At 43.3% G+C, this 24849-nt stretch overlaps 1 protein-coding gene across 2 annotated transcripts in view; it reads right to left on the bottom strand.

Annotated features, from left to right (window-relative positions):
* The window catches only part of LPCAT1 (lysophosphatidylcholine acyltransferase 1), a 67109-nt gene extending 45063 nt beyond the window's left edge, over positions 1–22046 (bottom strand). The window contains exons 1-3 of one of the 2 annotated variants that reach the window (XM_054984766.1): positions 21771–22046; positions 4664–4806; positions 559–773 (exon numbers count right to left, since the gene is read on the bottom strand). In XM_054984766.1, coding sequence (XP_054840741.1) covers positions 559–773; positions 4664–4806; positions 21771–21914 — 502 coding nt within the window. In that variant the 5' untranslated portion in view covers positions 21915–22046. The remainder of the gene's footprint in view (positions 1–558; positions 774–4663; positions 4807–21770) is intronic. The other variant, XM_054984765.1, reaches the window with a different exon arrangement.
* Between the last annotated feature and the right edge of the window lie 2803 nt (positions 22047–24849).

Here is a 24849-nt window from a genome sequence, read left to right as displayed (position 1 = left end):
TTTCTTCAGATTTATCGGGGTGATTTGTGACATCTGACACTTCCAGCCAGTGGGCAATGCAGACAGTAACCCCTGAGACTAACAGCATAAACCCATCTGATATCATTTCCACTGAAACAGACTTTCAAAACCCTTATCTAAGCTACTTTTACATGCACACCAATTTAAGGAAGATGGTAATCCAAGAATCTCATCCCTCAAAGGGAACTGTCTGCTAGTTCCATTGCTCTTTAAATTTTCCTCTGCCACACCTAAAAACTGGCAACTGAACAGCTAACTGATCATTCTTGGAGAACTGAATATACCTTTTGCACCTGCTCATAAAACAATGTTAAAAAACAAGAACCACTCTTGGCATTCCAAGGAGTCCTTTGAAACACATTTTTTATTATCTTCTTTGCAAACAAAATATAAAAGTCGTCCTGAGATTATATGCCTGCCTGATTTGTCTCCTACTTTGGAATATAGTTTTGATTAATGAAAAACAATATATAAGCACAACTTCGTTAGGACTTCACTGTAAATATTATTTGGAAGATAAACATTTCACCGACTTACTTCCCCACACAGGAATATCTTTGCTTTCTGCTTTCATAACAATGGAGGCCATGGTCATTGTTACAGGGATAGCATCGAAGTATGAGGAATGTGGTGCCAGGGTCAATATTGCTGCTTCAGTGGGCAATGCCTGCCGGCCCTTTACATTGACCCAATGGAATCCTCCAGCAAGCCACATGGCCCTCATGATTGCCTTCAGCAAGATGTCCACAACCCTAAAAACAATTAGATACTGTAGATGAAAAAAATGTTAACACAATATTGTCACTTGCAAGTAATATAATAATATGAATAATTTCTTGGTTAACTCGACAAGTAGCACTGATTTTAAAAGATGCTTAGCTTTTTAATTTTCTGAAACCTTTTGATTAAGTTATTAAATGAGGGATTAACACATCCTCCCAGTCAACCATGTCTCAAAAGCAAGACACGTATGGTAGTTTTTACCACCGTTTCCCTAATGGAGGAGGGCAGTGCCTCAGAACACCACAAGCTTGACTGCCTATTCAGAGGCAGTCCAACTACTCAAAACATGATAATGGAGGCTGCTGAGTTTTGGTCCTGCAGTCTTCTGCCTTTTGCACTACACATCTTGGTTTAACAGGCTACCCTATGCATAGACAGAAGAACTGGCAAGAGTCAAGTTTCGCCATAAAAGGCACACCAAAACAGTAGTTTTGAAGAAGGCTGGTTCTGAAGTTGAACTTCTAATCTCTACAGCCCTTATATCTCTGGTTCCTTACCTGTTCCTGCCGATACACAGCACAGATAGTGGCAATGATGGGCAAATGCAGTCCATGTGACAGGAGCTATGTTTGAGCCCTTTCAAATAAATGCAATGTACACACTGCGTGCATTGTTTTGCATGTTCATTTTAACACACAAGCACACAGAGACCACAGAAAACTTCAGCGCAGATGTCTGTTTTTTTCTGGCGGTGAGACACCTCAGTGACTGAGCTTAAGGTTTTCTGCAGTAAAGAGCATGTCACTGCATCAAACTCTCTCAGGGCTCATTCTGTCTGCAGAGCAAGTCTTTTATCTAATCTTTTTTTTGGTTTCATGTGAAAAGTACAAAAATGGGTAGTACTGTTATGTATGTATTGATAAGAATACTAAGCATTTGAATGGTGGTGGTGGAGAGTGCCTTCAAGTCAGAGTTGACTTATGGCAACCTCTGGTGGGGTTTTCATGGCAAGAGGCTAACAGAGGTGGTTTGCCATTGCCTGCCTCTGCAACCCTGGTCTTCGTTGGATGTCTCCCATCCGATTACTAACCAAGGCCAACCTTGCTTAGCTTCTGAGATCTGACAAGATCAGGCTCACCTGGGCTATGATACTCAAATGTGCATCCTGCAACCCTTACAACAACTGTATAGGGTGGCTCTTTATTAAGCCCAAATAACTGATATGGTGGATGGGAGGGGGGAGGATGAGATGGTGCGATGGATCCTCCCTTATCCTCCCATTCCAATGAGCAAAGTATGCAGCCATCTTCCAGCCTAAGGAGCTTTTCTCCAACTTGACAGGCTTTCCCACTGGATTAAAGTTCCCGATGTTCGAGGAAGAAGGCTCCTTGGAGGATGGTTGGATCTACCCCAACAGCAATAGCCACAGCAAATGCAAGATTTCAAATAAGGACATCTTGGTTCATAACTCAGCGTCTAACAATGTAATCCTAAGCATGTTTACTCAGAAGGAAGTCCCACTGAGCTCAGGGATACTTACTCCTTAGTAGCCATGTTTTAGGATTGCAGCCCTAGCCACAGTGTTAACAATTATGATCTTATTTACTCTAAGTATTCCAACCAATATTTAAGTTTCCCATAAACTCAGAAAATACATATTCAGCATAGTTTCTTCTATGTCTTCTTAATGCTTCGTAAATTTTTAAAATAAGATTTGAATGTTTACTCCAACTAACTGTCAAACCATGCTTACCTTAAACTCCTATTGCTCTTGATTAGGGATGTGCACTTCAGGTTTCCCAAATCCTGAATCTTTACGGATTGGGTCCGATTCGGGTATTTTATCTGAATCAGACCCGATCCGTAAAGATTCAGGATTTCCGAATCGGGGCCGATTCTGAAATCTCAAATCAAAGCTTTCTGAAGCATTCGTAATGCTTTGGAAAGCTTTGGGGCAGAGTTTAAAGGACCCCTTTCCTGTCGCTTGCAACAGGCAGGGCCCTTTACACATCCCCCCAACCCGCAGCTCCCCACCCCCACTTACCTTGGCCCTGCTGCTAGTGGTGGAGGCGGCATCGGTGGCAGCGGTGGCTCCAGCCCTCCCCACTGCCATGTGAGGCTTTGGAGAAAGCCCTTCCTGCCACTCAAATGGCCGCAGCAGCCATTTGAGGGGCAGGAAGGGCCGGAGGAGGTGGCTCTGGCCTTCCCCGCCATCCTGCAGTCCCAGAGGAGGTGGTGCAGCAGCACAGAAGCCGGCTCCAGGCCATCCTGGCCTCACGCAGGCGGTGGTGGTGGCAGAGGAGCTGGCTCCTGGCCATCCCAGCATCGCGCGTGCTGCTGCTGCTGCCGCTACAGTGGCAGCAGCATCCCACTGCCTACCTGATCATCCTCCCCCTCTCCTTGCTGGCCAGGTAAGTGGGTGGGGGAGGGGTGGAGGGGCTGCCCCAGGGAAGGTTGGGGGTTGCTTCCCCTCACTTCAATATGCTCCGAATCTTTACGGAGCATACCGAAGCAAGTAAATACCAGAATTCTGAATCTTTTTGGGATGCACACCCCTACACTTGATACTTTAAAATTCCACTTGCCCTAAAATTCAACACTTTTAACTATCCATCCTTTCTCCTTAGACACACTGGATTTAGAATTCAATGTGGTACAATGTAGCCTCATTAATTATCTATGACCAGAAGCAGTAGTATCTTAATGCCTCCCACTCAACTCTGGTAAAGGAAAAAGGAGTGAAATGGTGGGGAGGATGAATGCTTTCTCAACTGCACTGGCCACAGACAAACACATTCGGAGGTGATATGAAAGGGTTTGATTTCTCCTCACTAAAATATACCTGGTGAGGTGCAAGTCAGGATCAGATGTTTCACCAGTTTTCCTGAAGTTCTCAGAGTCTATCCAAGCAGCCGGTAAAGTAAGAATAGAAGTCTATTTTCTGTATTTCTATTTCTCAAATGACTATTCATGGGTGAGAACAAACTACACTGCTCAGTGAGTCTCTTATGTCCTACTCAATCAGCTGTACCCTGTGTTAATCCTGGGATTAGCACTGGACAGCACAGCATGCAGAGATAACAAATGGAAAATCTTCCAAAAGAAGCAGCACCCTCAAGATCTTGTAAACACTTCCAACAACCCATCTTTGGGTACCAAATAAAGCAGTTAAGCAGTTTATGCAAACAGAGATTCAGCCATAAGGCTCAGGACAGACAGTGCATTGAAACATATGTCAAACAGGAGAAATGATAAGTGTTAAAATCAAAACAACTCATTAAACCCAAACACGTATTTAATCCCAACAAATGTTTTTTTTGTAGAGAAAGAAGATTCAAGAAACGGTAATTTTCATAAAGTAGATGGGGACAAAAGTGCTCAACTTTTCTCACCCTTGCCTATCTTGCAAACATGTACCTAAATGTCTATGAAGGTGGTAGACATGGTTGGGAAGCAGGAAAAGTGATAGGTGCAAAAAGAGTTAAGTAGCAGCACCTTCACTGATGATCAATCCTTTGTCATGCTGTTTTTCAGTGTAAGAAAAGATAATCAGCTAAATATCTATGTGCACATACAGCATGAGGTTTGGCCCTTATTTAAAAAGTATACTTCGTTAAAAGCATGTTAAATGTAAGAACAAAAAAAATGCAGACTAAAAGTCAAATTATAATGGAAGAGCAGAGCATGAAAAGTTGGTTGGGTGCACAAACTGCACGTTTATTTGGAAATGCTAGGTAAACATGCAGACGATTTGAGCCTTGATTTCTCACCAGAGAAAAGTACTAAAGCGATTTATTCTGTAGGTGAGCTTCACAATGCTAAACAGAAGAAAATCTTAAAACCATAAGCCATGCCAGTGGCACTTAAGGCACTATACCTCTGGGTAGATTTAACCAAACCAATAGATACAATAACTCACTTTCGCCACCAAGAAAGAGGCTTTTCAAGTTCTTTTTCAGCCGGTCCCATGGAAGCGATAAATGCAAAAGGCCAGGCCAACAACATCATAAACGCAGCAAAGAATAGCCGGATGGGAAACAGAGTCAAAGTCATAAAGGCAATCTGCAAAAATACAAGGAATCTGTTAATGATTGTATTGGACAAAACCCAAGCAAATATTTAAAAGAGAGTTACCTTTAATTGATCATATAAAACATACAGTGCCATTCCCAAAACAAATGCTGGTAATAGTTTTAGCTACAGAAATTGCACAGTGACATACACAGTTAAATCACTGGTCCCAAGCCTCTTTCACTCAAAGCTGAAAAAATGTTTCTTAGATAACTCAAAGCTGTAAGGAAGTATTTACAGCACAGGGGGAATTCCTAACACTAGTAGTAGAAAGTCAGCCTGACTGCTAAAACGTTACACTGAGACAGAATATACAGCTGAACCCTCATGGAGCCTGCCCAAAGCATCTTTCCAGCTGAGACTCAAAGGAGTTATCAAGCAACAACACAAGCACCTCCCTCTTCTCTTCCTTGCAAACATTTGTTTTTACACTCAAAATGTATAGCATGAAAGAGTCTGAGGACTTTTTAAAATTTTCTAGTCAAAAAGTAGGAAAATTTCTCGGAGTACTGAATAAAAACTCCTATGACTTTTTTTTAGTGGTAAGAACCTCTTCTCAAAAAGCATTTCATTCATTCCAGATATATAGCATGAAAATGTCTGAGCAACTGGGAAATTTGGTGGAACACTAAAAAAACCTTCCTATGCAATACTGTCTTTTTTGGAATTAGAAATTGTTTATTAAGGCAAAGTTTTCTCATTCAAAATGTATAGCATGGAAAAGCTCTCGGACTTCCGCAACAGAAAAACTGGGGAATTCTGAGAAGCACTGAAAAAAACTCACTGGTTCCCCCCCCCCCCCTGGAATGACTGAAATGAAGGACAAGGGTTGTACACAAAACCATTAGTCTATATGTAGACATATATTTTCAAGAGTATTTCCTTTGCTTAAAAGTAAATAATTTTGGTAACAATACATTAAAGAATTCTGTTCTTTTAGTGTTATAAAGTTTATATCCAGTATGCTAGTATTCCTACCAACTGTAACTGTACAAGTGTGTTCCTATCCAAATAATAGATGATCTTTTGTTGACTACAGAATTAGTTTTCTCTCTTCAACTTGTATTTTTCCTAGCTTTCAGATGGCAAACATTAAAATACATGTGCTACGGAAGTATACGGAAGATCCCAGGCTCCAGGGGGTCTATACATTTCACTGTGGCACACAGCACTTTCTTCAGTCGTTTATTGTGTTGGTTGTTTGTAGTAGAAGTACACAAAACTTCTTCAGGTGAAGAAGTAGTTAGGTTTTTGTTGTGATGATAACCAGGGTTCCTGCATATCCTACTAAAAGGCTAAACGTATTCAAGACAACTCACTTTCTACCCTGGTGCGTCACCAGAGGGTGCTGCTGTGGAAGGAATCCCAGAGGAGGCAGCTAGATTTCCAGAGAATGCGCCATGGCGGGAAGCCCAAGCTGGCATCAGGCGCAGCAATGCCTGCCTCCCACCTTCACCCAGCTGGGATCAGAAGAGGAGCAGGTAGCAATGCCCATCCCCCACCTTCACCCAGCTGGGATTAGGAGCAGGTGACAATGCCTGCCCTCCGCCTTCACCCAGCTGGGATCAGGAGCGCAGCAGGTGGCAATGCCCACCTCCTTGCCTTCACCCAGCTGGGATCAGGAACAAAGCAGGTGGCAATTCCTGCTCCCCCCTTCACTGGGCTGAGATCTGGAGCAGAGCAGGTGGCAATGGCCACCCTCACCTTCAACCAGCTGGTATCAGGAGCAGAGCATGTGGCAATGCCTGTCCTCCTTCAACTGGCTGGGATCAGCCACAGAGCAGGAGGAAATGCTCACACCCCCCCTTTATCCAGTTGGGATCAGGTGCAGAGCAGGTGGCAACACCTGCCCACGCTTTACACAGCTGGGATCAGGTGCAGAGCAGGGAGCAATACCCATCCTCCGCATTCACCCAGCTGGAATCTAGGTTGGAGTAGGTGTCAATGCTCTCCTCCCCCTTCACCCAGCTGGAATCAAGAGCAGAGCAGGTGGCAATGCCTGCCTCTCTTCAACCGGCCAGGATCAGCCGTGGAGCAGGAGCAAATGCCCTTCCCCCTTCCCCTAGCTGGGATCAGGTGCGGAGCAGGTGGCAATGCTCACCTGCCTTCACCCAGCTGGTATCAGAAGCAGAGCAGGTGGCAAAGCCCGTCCCCTTCAACTGGCCGGGATCAGCCATGGAGCAGAAGCAAATGCCCTCCCTCCTTCACCCAGCCGGGATCAGAAGTGGAGCAGGTGGCAATGCCCCACCCTACTTCACCCAGCCGGAATCAGGCACAGAGGAGGAGGCAATGCCCGTTCCTTCTTCACCCGGCCGGGATCAGGAGTGGAGCAGATGACAATGCCTGCACCCCATTCACCCAGCTTGGCTCAAATGCAGAATAGGAGGCAATGCCTGCCCGCCATTCACCCAGCCAGGTTCAGGCTCAGAGCAGGTGGCAATGCCCACCCCCCCTTCACTCGGCCAGGATCAGGTGCAGAGGAGGTGGCCATTTCCGCCCTCCTGCCTTCATCCTGCCAGGATCAGTGATGGAGGAGGAGGGAATGCTTGCCTGCCCGCCCTCCCTTTTCTAGAGCCCATTGTATTTTTTCCACAATGGGCTTTGTTGCTAGTATTTATATCATATAACAGTTTTGTTAGAGCCTAAATAAAATTCCAAGCAACTGTGAAAAATTTAAGATTAGGTTTTTTGGTAGAAATCATTAGCAAGTATGGTCATTGACATATAAAAGCCTGGAGGCTGAAAAATAAGTCTGGCTCCTAAATGTTTGGAGTTGCCTCGTAATGCCGAAGAAAATTTGTAAGGCACAGAGTACAAGAAGTTTGCAACTTTTTCTCAAGTACTAGACACGCTTGCAATGTTACTTACAGAACACAAATACATTTATACTTTTAAACTCTATAAATATGCCAAATAGTACAATTTTAAATGTGAAGTTAAAAATGCATTATGTTGTTAAATCAGTAAAAGTAGTTCAGGTTTAATAAGAAAGGAAGCATTGCATGATTCAAATTTCCCTGAAATTTCCTTGGAGAAAATAATCCCCCCCTCCCTCCCATGGCTTCAACATTTCTGGAAATTGTAAATCTCTAGTTCTGGAGGACAATGTTGCAGAGAAATAACACCTGCGGTTGATAAAGCAACCACTTTCTTTCACGTGTAGTTTTCAAAGTCCATACAAAAGTCACATTGCTTGAGAAAAATTGTTCCCAGAATTTTGTTTAGATATAGAAAGATGAGCAAGCTAGTCTATATATGCTTTTAAAAGCATATACACGTTTCTCTCTCTTACTGTACTAACTAGGAAATCCCAACAGAACCCAAATTAAAGTAGTTCCATGACCATAGCTGTGATGATCCTGAACCACTACATTACTACACTATTATTCCATAAGATGCTGCAATGGATAATATTTATTTTTAGCAACAATACTTCTAGTGCCTCTAAATTTCTAAAAACAGACTATTTAGGAGTGAGGCGTTAGCTGAATTCTCTGCAGATTATACAGTACTCCTATGCATCAATTTTAGATGAGGATTCAATTGTTTCTACTGAGAAGGAACACTAATTCTACTGAAACTAATGGAGGATTTGTCACAACCTTATAGCCATGAAAAGGAGGCTGCTCCTACACAAGGGAAATTCCTTGGTTTGAGCTCATTGCGGCTGCAAATGGAAAAAGAATTTGCAGCTGCATGGAGCCTCTACATGGGGAGAACTTTTGTTGCTTGCCCTCATGCCCACAATTTACCCCCACCACTTCTAGCCAAGTCTTTGCCTTTTTAAAAATATTAAGTTTGTGTATCCTTCACTTGATGGCATAGTCCACCACCATAGAGTTTTTATATTATTAGTGATTATAGCAATTACTAATGATTTTTAATAAGCCAGCAAAAAGCCTGCCAGAGGTGTGTGGGGTGGATGTGGCACCGGATGTGGCACCAGATGTGCAAAAACTGGCACCTTCCCATCCATACTGTTCACAAAACTTGCTTTAGTTACATCTCTAAAAGATCATAACAAAGCAGATTTGGGAAAAACAGCTGCACAGCTGGAGAAAACGCCGCCTAGGCTGCGCAGAAGCCCCCACAAGAACAGCTGGGAGGCAAGGCAGAGCGCAGAAGCGTTGCATGGAAGTGACCAGTCCTATAATCTGGGTTTCTGGTAGAAAATAATAAAGCACTTCATTAAAAGTACCACCCCTAAAGGCCGAAAAGAAATGACTGGCCCAAGTTCACTCATTACGCTTCATGGCCAAGTGTCCCCAGTTCAAGTCCAATTCCTTGTCCATTATACCCCACCTTGATTCTGAGGTGGCATATGGAGTGACAGCGGAAACTGAGAGGAGTCAGCATCTGCAGGGAAATGTAGGGCCTTAATAAGATTTGGATGTTGCATGAATCCTACCTTGCGCCAATGCCCATCTCTCATACAAAACTGTTGCTCTGTTGGTCAACATAGTTAATGCCTGTTGCATGGTGCAGCGATGGTAATCACGGTCCCTAAAGTTAATCCCAATCCAAATTAAATTACCGATGACATTTACTAATACCAATCATTTACTGTAAAAATATAAGTCAAAGAAAAATCTAAAGGTGAAGACCGGAGTAATCTCTACTTCAAAGGAAAATTTAAAATGTTAACCCTGCAAAACTGCATGCAGTGTACTTGGAATGAATGTACATGTATAGCCTCTGAAACAAAGAAAAGCCTTTGAATCGAAAGACACACTTATATTAATCTATCCTCTCCAACAAACTTAAGTGAAACACACAAAAACATAGTAGAGTAGTACAAATCTGGCATCGCAAAACAGCTATTTTATGTAATTGTATCCAAAACCCAAGTACAACAAAAACTATTTCATTGATTTGGGAAGCCTTTTTTTACAAACCCAAGCAGCATCTTGAATTCCATTCTTGTAATAGCAGATGTACAATTTGACAGTGAATATAGCAGCAGCACTATAAACTCTTTTAAAAACTAGCACTTTTTCAATACTCAATTACATTAATGTATAATTATGCACAGGGCTTTTTTTCCAGCAGGAACACAGTGGAACGGAGTTCCGGCATCTCTTGAAAATGGTCACATGGCTGGTGGCCCTACCCCCTGATCTCCAGACAAAGGGGAGTTTGGATTGCCCGGCGTGGCGCAGAGGCCCTCTGCACCGCGCTGGGCAATCTAAACTCCCCTCTGGAGATCAGGGGGTGAAGCCACCGGCCATGTGACCATTTTCACCAAGGGCGATTTAAACTTTTAAAAACTCCCCCCTTGTTCCGGCTGACCCAAAGTGACATCATTGTATGGTCCTGAGTTCCACCACCTCTTTTCCCAGAAAAAAAGCAAGTAAATACACAGTGTTCTTTCCCCCCTATAATTCTTTCTCTCCCCGCCCCCCACCACACACCAGTATTTGAATATTTTTGTTAGGGCAGGATGTAAGCCTAATGAGGAGATGGCAAGCTATTTTGGGGAGTGCAAAGTAAGCTATAAAGCAGACACAACACAACTCTAGTCTAAAACAGAAGGCAGTCTCAACGTCATTTATACTTTGTCTGCTTGTGCAGATTCCGGTGGGATCGTATTTTCAGTCCTCAATTATACAGCTAATCACAATTATGGAGCACCACAGATATTTAACTCCAGGCATTCAAGATGATCATATTTAATTACTTTAGTGTTCTCAGGCAACTGCAGGATCAAATAAATAAAACAGAATTTTAAAGGGGTGAAACAACAGAGTGGAATGAGGAAATACAAAAAGTTCTTCCTCAATCATATCACACAACACGTATACTAACAGAGAGCTGTTATAATGGTGCCTGCTTAGCTCTTTTCAACACATACTCAATTTTATGCAGAATAGACTAGATCAGACTAGATCACCTCTTGCTTTTCCAGGTTCCTGTGCAGACTGTCAATACAGTGTAGGATTACTATTAACTGTGAGCCTAAGCAATTCTACAGGTAAGCAAATTAGCTGGACATTAATGGCACTTGCTTCCAAAAGTACGTACACTTTGAAACAAGTATGACTGTGTGCTCAATTAAAACAACACTGAAGATTTAGTAATTACAGTGTCTATGCGGCTATTTCTACCAAATGTGCTTGAAATGGCTTACAGACCATTAAACATATGAACAATAATAAGCAGAATATTTCTCCGGCAAAGTTGCACTAATACTTAGCAATGTCCTGCAAACCCCATTCTACCAGTGAAATCAGTCTAAATCCATAGGATTTCACTGTATATCTGTCAGACCTGAGTAGAGATCACAGCAAACACCTCTTTGTAGTTCCAATGACTCCTTTAGAAGAACTTACAAAATCTAAACTATATAGCAATGAAGACATTTTTATTAACATCAGTTTGGCCCTGTGAATAATCAACGAGATATGTAAAACAGTTCAATTCAAACAGGATAGTATTCAGATTAATTTTGACACGAGCATCATCTAATCCAAAACAAGCTCAGGCACTGCCAGACACATACTCAAACATGCAACACGTGATTCTCTCACAAAAAATTATTCATTATTTTACTCTGGCCCTTCTGCAGGGAAAAGATGACAAAGCAGCATTAAAGAGCAGGGCTGGCAGAGGAAGAGAAAGCGGTTTATAGGTGGGTTCCAATTAACACGCACAACTCTTAGACCATATTAGAAATAAGCTAATGACCTGGTGACTAACATACTGTACTGTATCTTCACTGGATATGCTTGTAACATATATGAGGACTAACTCTTGTGTTTAAGGACACTGATCTGAATTACTTCAGTAACAAGGATGTATTTGATTCAGCACAGATTATTTGACAATTACAGTAATTAAAATTTCAGAGATTGAAGAACAGAGTGAGGTAGGTATCATGAAAAAGAAGGTAGTATTTCAGTAGTGATTTGAGGTCAAAGTCATGTTACCTGAGTGAACAAGGTCAAGGAATCTGTTCCACAACAAGTTCCGCTTGTTTCAATATTTATGCCAGAGAACAACTTGAAGGATCAGTTTGCCTGTTAAGTAGTACTAAAACGCTATTTAAATGGAACAACACGCAAAACAAAGCAACTGAAGGAATACAGGCTAAGTGCGAGATATAAACTTTCAAAATAAAATTAAACCAAAGCAACTCTTGAAGATCGTATCTTTTAAAGAGATATTCCAGCTTGCTTTGTGAGTCTCAGAAATAAATCCAACTATTCTATATTCTCTATGAACATTGTCAAAATTAACATGTAAAAATCTGAAGAATTTGGTAAAATCATCAGCAGAAAAAACCCATGCTTGCTATCACTAGCAAGTACTCTTCTGACAGTGAAAATATGCTTCCTGGGGCATTTGGTGTCTGTGTTCAGGGAAACTGCTTCTACAATTTTAAGACATGGGAAACTTCTGCAAAATATTCCCATATCTAAACATGTAATCCAGGAATGATTTATACACACGCATATTGACTGCACTCAGATTCTCAGGTGAGAAAGACTAGAGAAAATTTAGTTATTGCAATGCTTATGACTACATTTTAAATAGAAAGCAGTGCAGGTAGTGTATCTCAAGAAGCGTATCCAAGAGAGGAAGAAGACAATAATGCTAGGAAAGATGGAAGTCTGTAGGACAAAAGGAAGACCCAAACTGAGATGGCCTGACTCAATAAAGGAAGCCACAGCCTCCAGTGTGCAAGATTTGAGCAAGGCTGTTAATGATACCTCTGAATAACAGATGCCAGGAACAAACAAGAGGAAGACTGTTACCTCCATGTGGGCTTACTTGAGGCTTCTGGATGCTGTTGGGGGAAAAAATAATTCTTGAGCTGACCCAGCAGGGTTCATATCTTATCTGACAAGAGGAGCTCTGACTCTCAAAAGCTCATACCCTGGAAATCAAGTTGGTCCTTAATGTGCTACTGGACCTGAATCCTGCTCTTTTACTACAGACCAACATGGTTACCCACCTGAAACTATCCTACCCTAGATTCCAGAGTGTGCTTACCTGGGAGCACATAGTGGGGCAGGGAACCACTGTGGCACTATGAATACAGTATTGAACTAGGAGCCTGGGAGACTCTGTTTTGCTTCCCCATTTCAAACATGGAAGTTTCCTCGGTGGCCTTATGCAAGTCACATACCCCAGCCTAACCTACCTCACAGGGTTATTGTGAAAACAGAGAAGGGGAAGATAATATTCTAAGCTGCTTTGACTCCCCATTGGGCTGTAAATAAATGCATGCATGCATAATAACGCTGAAGTATATTTATCAAAGCACAGCAATCCAAACGATGCAAACAAGATCAATTAATGACATAAACACACACATTCAACTTCAGTGTTATGCAAGGTCCTAGAACTAGTACTGAAGAAAAAAAAAACTAACAATATGGAGAGAAATTAAAACAGATCATACTGCAGTCTGGGTTCATCATAAAGGCTGTGTCAGAATTAGTTTATGTTATGACAACAGCTGGTTTTTGAGGCAAAAGACAGCTATTTAGTATTTGAGTACTCAATGAGAAATTGCCACCTATGCTGGAAAAATATTGCATATTATTATTACTAATGTAAGTGTAGCCTTGAAAACTAAGCAGTAGGTGGGAATAGCTACCTCTTTGGGCCACATTTTGTATCTGGAACATGTCCCAATGCAGGCCAATAGAACATGCCTCCAAAAAGAAAACAAGCGAGGAGACAGTCCCTTCGGATCTAATGTTATGAGGGATGATCCAGATACTGCAATCTGGAGACAACAAACTGCAATGCACGTGGAATTGCACAAACTAATTTTACACTGACTGAAGCAAGAATATTTACTTTTTATTCAGCATTCTTTTCAAGGGTCTCATCAACCAGCAGATATTAGGTATTCTACTTTCTCCCTACCTCTGTTATAGACAATGTATTAATAAAACAATGAGAACAACGTGTAAATGATACAGGTATAATTTCAGTGCCACACTGAAATTAAGATCTTTATTTAGCTAAGCACACGTAACAGCTCTTCCACTGAAATCTACAGAACTGACAACTCCGTCTGGATCATGCCCCATTTAAAAAAAATGCCACAATGCATCTGGAGGCTAATAATAATATTTTTTCCTGTCTGCTGAGGATACATCAGCCGGAAACCACAGATGAGAAATACTGTATTTACATCTTGATCACAAGATTATTATGAACTCAAGTGATTCAGCTCACAATAGCGCACACAATTTAAGATGAATATGATATGGCAACTGTCCAACCTACTGAAAGGTTCATTCGGCATACACAAGTGCCTAGATCATTTACACTTTAATCTGTATCCCATCCATGTCACTTCCTTATAGCGTGGCCACCACCTCCAACTTTCTCTGCTCTATACCCTCTCCATTCCATCTCAGGCTTTTGGTTGACTGGGGGAAGTGGGGGGGGGACAAGGAAAACAATGTAAGTGGAAAGAAAAACAAGTGGGCAATTCCAATGTGATTTGGAAATTGTTTTCACCTGGACCCAAGGGAAAAGAATGACAATTTAAACAAACACCAATCACAAAGACTCTCTATAATTATAATCACCTTAACAAGAGCTGAAAAAATTCTAGGCTGCAAAATTGTTTAAAAAATTGGTTCAACTTCAGGTAGGGAACTTCTTAAAATCTTTGTTTCCTTAGAATCTGAAACTTTTCTCAAACATGTATAATTTAGCAGAAAAGAGACTGGAGTGTACGTATAAGAGAGAATGAAACTTTGCCTACATTAGGCAAAGTTTGCTTAAGTTCTCATGTACAAAATCTAATGGATACAAATACAAAAGTCAGCAGAAGAAAGGGGAGAGGGAACAAGGTTCCCCCTATCACCTCTGCCTAGCAAACTGCCACCCAGACCCTCCCTCTTACTCCTTCTCCATCAAGGACCAGCCTTTCTAAAGGACAAGGACAGAAAACAAGGCTCCTTCCAGCAGCTTGCCTTACTCAAGTCTGCTTTCACCAATATAGTTTTGTGGTTTACATTTGCTAGCCACCTTAAGTTTTTATTTTGAAAAAGGCACAATTATAAATATGATAAATAGCAACAAAGCCCGTTGTGGGAAAAAATACAACGGGCTCTAGAAAGGGGAGGGCGGGCAGGCAGGCGTTGCCTCCTCCTCCATGACTGATCCCGGCCGTGTGAAGGCAGGAGCGGTCATTGCTACTTCCTCTGCTCCTGATCCCAGTTGCGTGAAGGCAAGGGGGCGGTCATTGCCACTTCCTCCGTTTCTGATCCCTGCTGAGTGAAGGCGTGAGGCGGGCATTGCCACCTGCTATGCACCTGATCCTGTTAAGAGTGAAGGGGAGGAGGGCATTAACTCCTGCTCTGCTCATGATCCCAGCTGGTGAAGGTGGGCAGGCATTGCCACCTGCTCCACTCCTGATCCTGGTTGGGGGGGGCAGGCATTGCCTCCTGCTCCGCGCCTGATTCTGGCCAGGTGAAGGGAGGCAGGCACTGCCACCTGGGCTTCCCACTGTGGGGTGCTCTCTGGAGGGACAGGGTGCCTTGCCTGGGCTTCACTCCGCAGCAGCGCCCTCTGGTGGCGTACCAGGGGAGTCATCTGGAATACGCTTACTCTTTTATATAGTAGGATTATCCAATCAGAACACTTTCTAAATAGTAGAAATTTGCCACTGTAGAACAGTCTAAAAACTTATGGAGGCAATAAAAGTAGTTTTAAAACTGAGCTTGACACATGTGTGAAGTATATTCTAGAACAAATTTCATAGCAGCTTGTTGTTAGGAATACTTTCTGCTTTTAGTGTTCATACCTTGTCACTGGATGATTGTGCTAGGAACAGTACATTTGTCTTTGAGGAAGCTCAAAATACAATTTTTGACTTTCATATGCAAGGTCTAACACATTAGCAAATTAGGAGCTGAAAAGTTTCCCATAAACCTGATTGGCCAAGACTACTGGTTTTATTCATGATTCACCCTTCCTGACATTGTAGGTTTGGTATAGAAACAGCTTCTTGTTCTTCATTTGTAGCATCCTACACTTTGGATGACCTGTTCAGTTAACTTGTAAACCTTGAGTTTAGAATATTCTTCCTCAGTGGACAGGAAAACCATATGGCCAGCTTTCCTTTGAGGGCACAAGTACTCTCAGGTTAGATAAAAATCAATAGTTTTTTGCAACGGGATTTAAAAATGTTAAATAATTTTTTAAAACATGCCTTTTAAAAGAGCTTAGCTAGAATTAAATCAGATGACCAACACATTAATCCTGTACTTATCTCTTAAAACAGAATAATTGACTCGGTGTCGAGAACACTGAACTAAAGGCTATTTATATGCAAATAAAAAATCACTGCGGAGCAAATGTTACGTTTTGCAACAGGCTGTCTCCTATACTGTTATACTGGTCATGGGGCTGTTGAATCTTCATAGGAGCTGGGAAGCAGATTCAGATTTTAGCAGATGCCATCCTCTGCATCCTCTTTTATCTTGTATATTTCTCCTTTATTTCACTAAGTAAGCACGGCAATTTCCCCAGTTCCAAGATTTACAAGAGTTATCTGTAAACAAACTCCTTTTTATCTTATGAAAATAAATTCCTCTACCCAGTAATTATCAATCCTTGTTTCTGGAAAGTTCTGAGCCCTTAGTTATCTCTAGACAGGTAAAGATATAAGCTGCAAAAAGCAAAAGTTTTGGACTGTAAATTTTTATTTCTTCAAAGTGGTAATAGACATGGAATAAGACAGATGACATGCAATATAAAGCAATGCCCCGAACAAAGCAGAGAGCAGCAGCACTGGAACAAAAGGAGGATAACAAAATCCGGTTTCATAATGAGCAAAGTATTCTGTTAAATAAGCAAAGCACTTTGTAATATTTGCTAAAATTCTTAAAGGTAATCAGCACCATTAATATACAGAATTATATTCAATTACAGAAATTCTGGACAGCATAAAAATCAAGTTATAAATGAACTGATTTTTATAGTCAGATTAATCAGCACAGGTAACTATTTAAAAAATAAGAAAAACCAGTGGAAAGCTGAACTTAAATCAACACTTTTTTATTATAGGGCAGGTCCTATAAAGAATTCTCCATGGCTTCATGGGCTTTGATTGGACTAACTCTATCCAGAGATAATGTCAGTCTAAGCTCAATATTGCAACCAATTTAAATCAATTGAAGCCAGTGGTCTATTTGTATATAAGACAGTTTTTTAAAAAGTTTGGCTGAAGATAAGTATTAAGAGCTTAAAATTTCACTCATGAACATTTTAAGTTAAGGATGCCACTGCAACTTCTGTGCAATATATACAATTTTACATTTTGTGCTTTCTTATAAGTTCGGCTTCACGCAGCCACTTTCCCTTTTGCTTTGATTAGTTTTTTTTTTTCCAAATCAGCACCGTTGTTACCTCTTTTCCTTCAAGTGTACATTCCATGTCATTAATTTCTGTATGTAACTGAATTTGCTCAAAACATATCGCACTGATCACAATGTTTACCACTGTATTACCAGCCTCCAGAGAAAGAGATTGGGGACTAGGAAAAAACTGCCTTTCCAGAGAAATGCTACCACAAAAGCTACAGAAAAAAAGAGGAAATTTTCAAGATTAGCCCTTGTGTGCCAATGTCCTATGCCCCCAACCACGTCACACTACGCTATATACCCACTACTCTGATCAGCAATTACCGAAGCCTCCCTACAATCCCAAGTGCCTTCTTCTGAGCCTCTTTCATTGTAATAAACTTCCTCAGGCTGGAGGAAGGTTTCAAACTTTTGTGAGCAGAGTGGCAGGACGCTCCGATTTTTTAAATTTATTGAGTTGCTGAATTATTACACTCTTGTGCAATTGTAAAGCCGAGAAAGAACACTTTGTATTAGCAGAATAAACCATTCCCCTTACTCCGCGTCTCTCTGGAGATCTTCTTCCCCAGATACCAGTTCTACTACTGCAGCTCAGCCTGCCACCTCCAGTTTTGGCTGGGCAAATGGAAACTGTTCCACAGAGGTTTAATTTGCTAGATGCTCATGCAGTCATAGCTTTACTTAAAGGAATACTTTAAATAAGAACATTGAAACCGCAAAACATCATGAATGCACTGAATGTTCGCTAGGCTACTGAGGGAAAGATCTCTAGAATATTTGTGATTTTTCTGATGAAATAAGAACTAGCAAAAGGAAAAATTGAAAGACAAAAATTTGGTCACAAAATTTCTGCAACATTAATACAAAAAATTAAAACAGCTATAATTCAGCCAATTTGACATCAGATTTTTCAGCCTAAATATCTCTCTACACCAGAGGGCTTTCAGTGCCAAATAACATGAGGGCGGGATGAATGATCTTCATGTAATGAGGAATAGGCACAATTGTTCAGAAGGCACAATTGTGGAACACTGAAAAACCAACATGCCTCAAACATACATCCTTTTAAAGAGCTGCATAATATTCTGGAAATGCTTCAATACAGAGCTACACACTGACAATCGACCCAGTCAAAGGAGGAACAGTTTATAATAGTTTATGCCTAGTAGATAAAATTGGACATACTTATTATTAAATATTACTTGCAAGAATTAGGAGATTTACATAAAGAGACAAAAGCACCTAAAGAAAACTTAAGAATAGTTTTTTCCGTGCATCCCCAGATTTACGTTGTTCCTTTTGTTCTAACCAATCAACTTGTTACATATGGATTAGGACAAAAATACAGTAGTAGTCTACAAATGTATGGGATATTTGGTTTTCTAGTCAGCCACGATTTACAAACACCAACCCATCTCTATGACAGTGGGTTCAAGAGAGAATTTGGATCATGTCTCATTTGAACTAACTTTTAGAGAACGTAAGTAGTTAGGCTCCCTCTCACCTTCTCCATTTACAATGTAAAAAAGAAGCAGCAGAGAGCATGGGTGACTGGTTTTTGTGGAGCCTTGGGTATCCAAGCCTTTACTTTTTTACTATCATCCAGTAGAATCCCAAGGAGGCATATAGAAAGACATTATTTCATCTTTCACAGAAGTTCTGAAAAGCAAAATTAACTGTTCCGCTCAAAAAAACATCAAAACAGGAAGTGTGACAAAGATCAGTCTCAATTATTATCATCTCATAGAAACTGTGTGGTGTAGTGTAGCATCTCAGACTAGGATCTGGGAAAGCCAAATTCAAATCTCCACTCTGCCATGGCAGCTTCCTGGGTGACCTTCAGTCAGTCATAAACTCAGTGTATCCTACCTCACAGGGTTGTTGTGAGGATAAAATGGAGACAGGAAGAATGTTGTAACCACTTTGGGTCCATTGTCGAGAAAAGGATATAAATGAAATGAATAAACTAACAGTAAAGAAAGACAGCACTATTGCTTAAATTCCTTCCTCTTATTAAAATAAAGAATACTTGACAATACTGATAGTAGTTAACAGCAATGAAGTAGCTTTTCATACACTGCCCAATTAACGTGCAAGATTTATTTCCACAAGAAGATGAAATATCAGTGACATCCTAAACAAAATTACACCCTTCTAAGTCTACTGAAATCAATGGTCTTTAAAGGTTTTTGTGGGTTCTGATGGAAAACTAGATATGTTTATGGAACACAGTTGAGACAATATGCTACCAAAGTTGGAAAGGTTGTTCCTCTGGTGAGAGTGGCATAAAATGATAGAAACAAAACAAAATGAGGTGGACAATTTTTTCTACGGCAACCCCCACAGGAGAGCTTCCATGCTATTTAGTCTATAATATCACCGTTTATCCCTTCAGCATTATACTGGAAGCATGGGAAACAGTATCTAAGAAATACCAGGTAAGGGTTGCATAACTTTTCCCTCTGTGGGCTGCACAACCTGCAATTTCCCTTTTACCGTGTTATTTTATGTATCAATACAGCACAGCAAATGGAGAAACGCAATCAGTGCACTTGAGGTTAGCAGTGACCAAAAAAAGTTAGGCATGCAAGAGAGTGCTTTGCATAGAGTACTGCTAAAATACTTATCCCATAAAGTGAAAAATAAAATAAAATTTATTGGATCCACTTATTATTAGAGGTATTTCCATAGTGATGCTACCCCAGTAGAATGTCACTAACTTCTATAATATTGTACACGTCTTCTGAACATTCAGTGCTATCTGCTATTGGGAACAGCACATCAGACCAAATGAGATCAATATTGGTCTTATCAGGGCTTTTTTTCAGCTGGAACGCAGTGGAACAGAGTTCTGGAACTTCTTGAAAATGGTCACATGGCCAAACAGCGCGGAGGGCAATCTCAACTCCCCTCCAATCTCAACTCCCCTCGGCCTGGAGATCAGGGGGCGGGGCCACCAGCCATGTGACCATTTTCTCCTAGGGCAACCTGCAGAGTTCCACCACCTCTTTTCCCAGAAAAAAAGCCTGGGGTCTTATCCAGTCTGGCAAGCAGATCTTCCATGACTTCTCCCGGAGAAGTTTGAAAGCAGACTTCAGACACAAAGATGAGAAGACAATTCAAACTTCACTGTAATTGAACCTGGGACAATGCAGGGCAATCAATGGACACATGATGGGGAAGAACACAAACACACACACAGTACAATAATCTGTCATTATTAACACACAGACAAGGATAAGAAATGACCACCCAAGCTTCTTTGGGTCCAAGTTTAAAATCACACTGATAACTCTAATTCTAGTGCAGCCCTAAAGTCCTCAAAGACACTGTGATGTGACCTAATATCCGTATGTGGTGTTGGCGATATGGCCTGGGTGCAAGGAATCTTGTTGGACTGGGTTGTTTTATATAAGATTTTATACAATCAGTGAGTTTTTCAGCTGATGTCATCAGCCACTCTCTGCTTAAACCAAACAAAGCTTACTTGGAAGTCAGCCACTCCCAAATCAGCTGAATCTTACTCTTAAACTTTAGTGTTGCTAGTACTCACTAAAAAGTTGTCAGCAGTTGTTTTGGCCCACTCAAAATCTGGAAGAAACAAAATCAATGTATACTTCTTTTACTATGGCCAACCCAAACAACACAAAACATGTTTTAGAGCAAGATTTGGGTCCAGTAGCACCTCGAAAGACCAACTAGATTCCCCGGGTAGCTTCAGGTTGGTAGCCGTGTTGGTCTGCAGAATGGCAGGATTTGAGTCCAGTAGCACCTCAGAGACCAACAAGACATCCAGGACATAAACTTTTGAGAGTCAGAGTCACAGATGCAGAGGAGTTAGCCGTGTCAGTCTGTAGTAGCAAAATAGTAAAGCATCCAGTGACACCTTTAATAGCCCACTTTATTGTAGCATAAGCTTTCGAGAGCCACAGCTCTCGCATCTGATGAAGAGAGCTGCGGCTCTCGAAAGCTTTTACTACAACAAAATTGGTTAGTCTTAAAGGTGCTACTGGGCGCTTTACTATTTTGCTGCTCCGGGGTATAAACTTTCGAGAGTTACAGCTTCCTTCCTTATACAAAACAATGTATTGAGTCATTTGGGTTGACCTCAGTAACAGAAGCATGACATGATTTTTTGTTCCTTTTTTCCTAATCACTAAAGATCTTGGAAAGGGAGGGGGGGGCGGACATCGGCTTTGAAACGCGGATACCCCCATAAAGAGAGAGCTAAATCCTTCGCCGGCGCTTCCAGGGAGCCCGGGGCTGCTATTTCACCCCGCGTCCACTGACAAGGCGGGGGTGGGTGCGGGGGGAAGCAGCCCTGGAAGGAGCGCGGATCTCTTTCACTTTCTTTCTCGCGGCCACGCACGAAGACACCCCCCCCCCCCAAACATACACACACACACACACGAGCGCGCGCGCGCGCGACGTGCGGAAAAAGCCCCCGGCTTAGCGGCGCGCGAGCCTCACGCAGCTACCAGCCGGCGCGCGCACAAAAGGAGCGCGCGCATGCTGAGGGGAGCGGGGAGGCTCAGTGATGCCGTTTCACGGAGGGGGGATGCGCGCGCCTGCCTTCCCTTCTCTGCCCCCACCCGCCCCCCGCCGCGCGCGCGCACCCACCTTGGCTTTCTGCAGGGTGCTGAAGCGCAGCTGGTGCGCGAAGGGGCTCCGCACCGGCGGGCCTCGCGCCTCTTCCCCTCCCGCCTCCTCTCGGTCGGCGTCGCCTCCGCCCCGGGCGCAGCATCCCCGGCCCTTCAGCCTCATGATGGGATGGGGAAGGAGGCGGCTGCGGGGAGAATAACGGGGAGAGGCGGGGGGAGGGCTGGCGCTGAGGCGAATCTGCCCGCTCGGAGGAGACACGGGCGGGAGGCGGATCAAGGCTTCCGACGCGGCGACTAACTAGGCCACGCCGGGCAGGCGGCGGCGGAGGGGGATGACGGCGGAGGGAGCAGGAGGAGGATATCCGCGCGGCGCCGGCCCGCTCGGGCTCCCTGAACCGGCAGGGAGGGAAGGCGGAGGAGGAGGAGGAGGAAGAAGAAGATGCGCGTTTCTGTCAGGCGCCGCCACCGCCGCCAGGCTGCCCGCTTCGGCCCCGCCCTCCGGCTGCGCACGCGCGTTGGGCGCAGTGATGAGCGACGGCAGTGAAACGGGGAAGGAGGCGGCAGGAGCCCCCCTCGCTGTTTAGAACGGGTGGGCGGGAAAACAAAAAAAAATCAGGGGGAGGGACGCGGCCCGGCCGGCCAATGGGGAGCGAGGGATTGGCGGGCTGCCCTCGCGGCCCGTCGACTGGAAGGGAAGGGAGGGGGCGGGGGACGCTGAGGGGAGCTTAGCCGCCCCCGCCCCCGACACCTGTTCGCTCGCCGGTCCCTCAGGGAGGGCAAACGTGACGCTCGGCTTTCAGGAGGGGCAGCCTCGGTTCTGCACAGCCTAATTCCTTAAATCTAACTCAGCATCTTTGTGATCTTTTTTAAAAAATGGAGATACCCTCATGTACACGACCATATATTCCCAGACTAACCCACTTTATTATAGCATAAGCTTTCGAGAACCACAGCTCTCTTCGGCAGATGCATGTGGTTCTCAAAAGCTTGGTCTTAAAGGTGCTACTGGACTCTACTATTTTGCAACTAAGGGCTAACGCTGCTAACTCCTCCCGATATATTCTCAGGACACGAATAACTTAGACTCATAGCAGTAAATAGTAATAAATAATTTCGTTTGTCTTCCTTGTAACAAAGGTGTAAGACAGAATTTTAACTATTCAAGAATAATATCCTTCCTTACCCTAAATCCTGTTACTAGATACAGTAACAACACATTTCCAGATGTCTCTTATAAAGAATATTACCACACGGGAGTTCTTAGAGATAATTAAAACATGGTAATCAATTCCCAAACCTTCCACAGATCTGTTTTTTATTTGGCTCAGGTTAGACCAGGCACATGTTATTTTTGCTGCTCCTTAACAAATTTCACAAGGTTTCTTAAGTGCCTCTCCGCATTGTTTTTGTGAAATGTTACAGTCGCGCCAGTGGATCAAGACTTGGCATGGTATTTAGCATTTCATTAATTAATTTCATTTCCCGGAATTTTGAAGCCCTTTTATCATTTGACAAAGAGATACATGTGGTAAAAATGATGAGTTTTTTTTTAAAAAAGTGTATTTCTCTGTCTGATTCATGCCTCAGATCACTTTGATGATGTCCAAATTGAAAAGGATACTTGGAGAAAGAACTGATGTAGGGAATATGTTGGGCTCCCACACCATTCTTCTCATTCCTATAATCCTTCTTTAACTGTACAAATGTAGAGACCCAAGAAATTATACAACATGTGAAATATTTTTTTAAAAGTGAAGGTCAGTGCCAAACTTGCAAGGTTTTCTCTGCTGCACTGTATAAATGAAATAGTCTAAACCTACAAACCAAGGGCAGTGCAATCATAAGGCCTGCCATGCCGCCAGTTTCGGTGCATCTGTACACCCGTGGCACTGCTTGTCTGCTCACTAAATTTTTGCGGGAGAGCTACATGGGCGGCCAACCCTGGCAAGGCACGGCAAGGCCACTGCCAAGAGCACTCGCCCTGCTGTTGCCCTGATGAGCCCACCAGCATGATAGGTGTGTGAATGCCAAACAAAGGTGCAGCCAATGCTCAGGCCACAATCTCCGCTGCCTGTCGACACCTTCATTCCCCTCCTGCCAGAGAGCACATGTCCTTGTGATTACAGTACCCATAGCGAAGCGCCTGTCTGGGGGTGAAGACGTCTGAGAAGAGCCCGGGTGCTGAAGAGACAGCCCCCGTGATGGACTGGGCAGGTCATGAACTCACAGCACCTCAGCTTTGCTGGGGCCACCCAGCTGCCCCATGTGGCCTGAGTAGCTTGGCCGCCCTGCCCCCAGCACCTGTTCTGTCTCTGTTTCCTCAGGCAGAGGGAACAGGGGGCGTGCTCCAGCCACAGCACTTGCAACCTCATGACACCCTCCTGTGCTGGCATCATTTGGCCCGCTGGTCTCTCTCACTCATCTGTGCCCATGTGGGTGCAAGAGGGGTGGTCCGCTCTCCAGTCTCAACCCCTCAGCTGCTGCAAAGGATCTACATATGCAGATGAGAGCGGCATCCTGGCGATAACTGCTCTTGGTCATGCCCTGCTGGGGAGGTTCTCATGAAGATCCTGCTTTGGCGGTTGCTTCTGCTGCCCCATGTTCACCCACAACTGCTGCCCAACTTCCACACGTCGGGGTGAAAGGGCCACTTGCCGCAACCAAAAGGACCTTCCAGAGATGGTGGGTGAGGAGACCGGGAGTGGGAGGCTCATCCAGCTTGGGCGGCCTTCAGGCTACCAGGGCCACTCCAATTGAGACTGTTAACCCTGTGAGTACCATTGGAGAGCTGGTGCATGCTCACACCACCACATGCATGCTCTCTCCTCCCCAGACTGGTATTCCACATGGAAGCACCACTCCAGGGGGTGACACCCCCCCCCCACACACACACCTGTTTCTTTTCTTTGGTATGCTCTGGGTTAATGTTCCCAGTTGGAACAGGGGAATGATCGGCATCCACCTGTCCAGACCCCCTCATTGGTGAAGAGAAGAACCCCCCCCGTGGGGGTGTGCATGAGGTGCATGGACAGGCCCACTCCCCCTCCTGCAGATCATCCTCAACCCCCAGGCCTCCACCGCCATCTGCCTGGTGCCTC

This window comes from Eublepharis macularius, chromosome 7 (genome assembly GCF_028583425.1).
Source record: "Eublepharis macularius isolate TG4126 chromosome 7, MPM_Emac_v1.0, whole genome shotgun sequence".
Taxonomy (NCBI): domain Eukaryota; kingdom Metazoa; phylum Chordata; class Lepidosauria; order Squamata; family Eublepharidae; genus Eublepharis; species Eublepharis macularius.
Note: the sequence above shows the minus strand (reverse complement) of the source record. Positions and strands in the feature narration are given on the sequence as shown.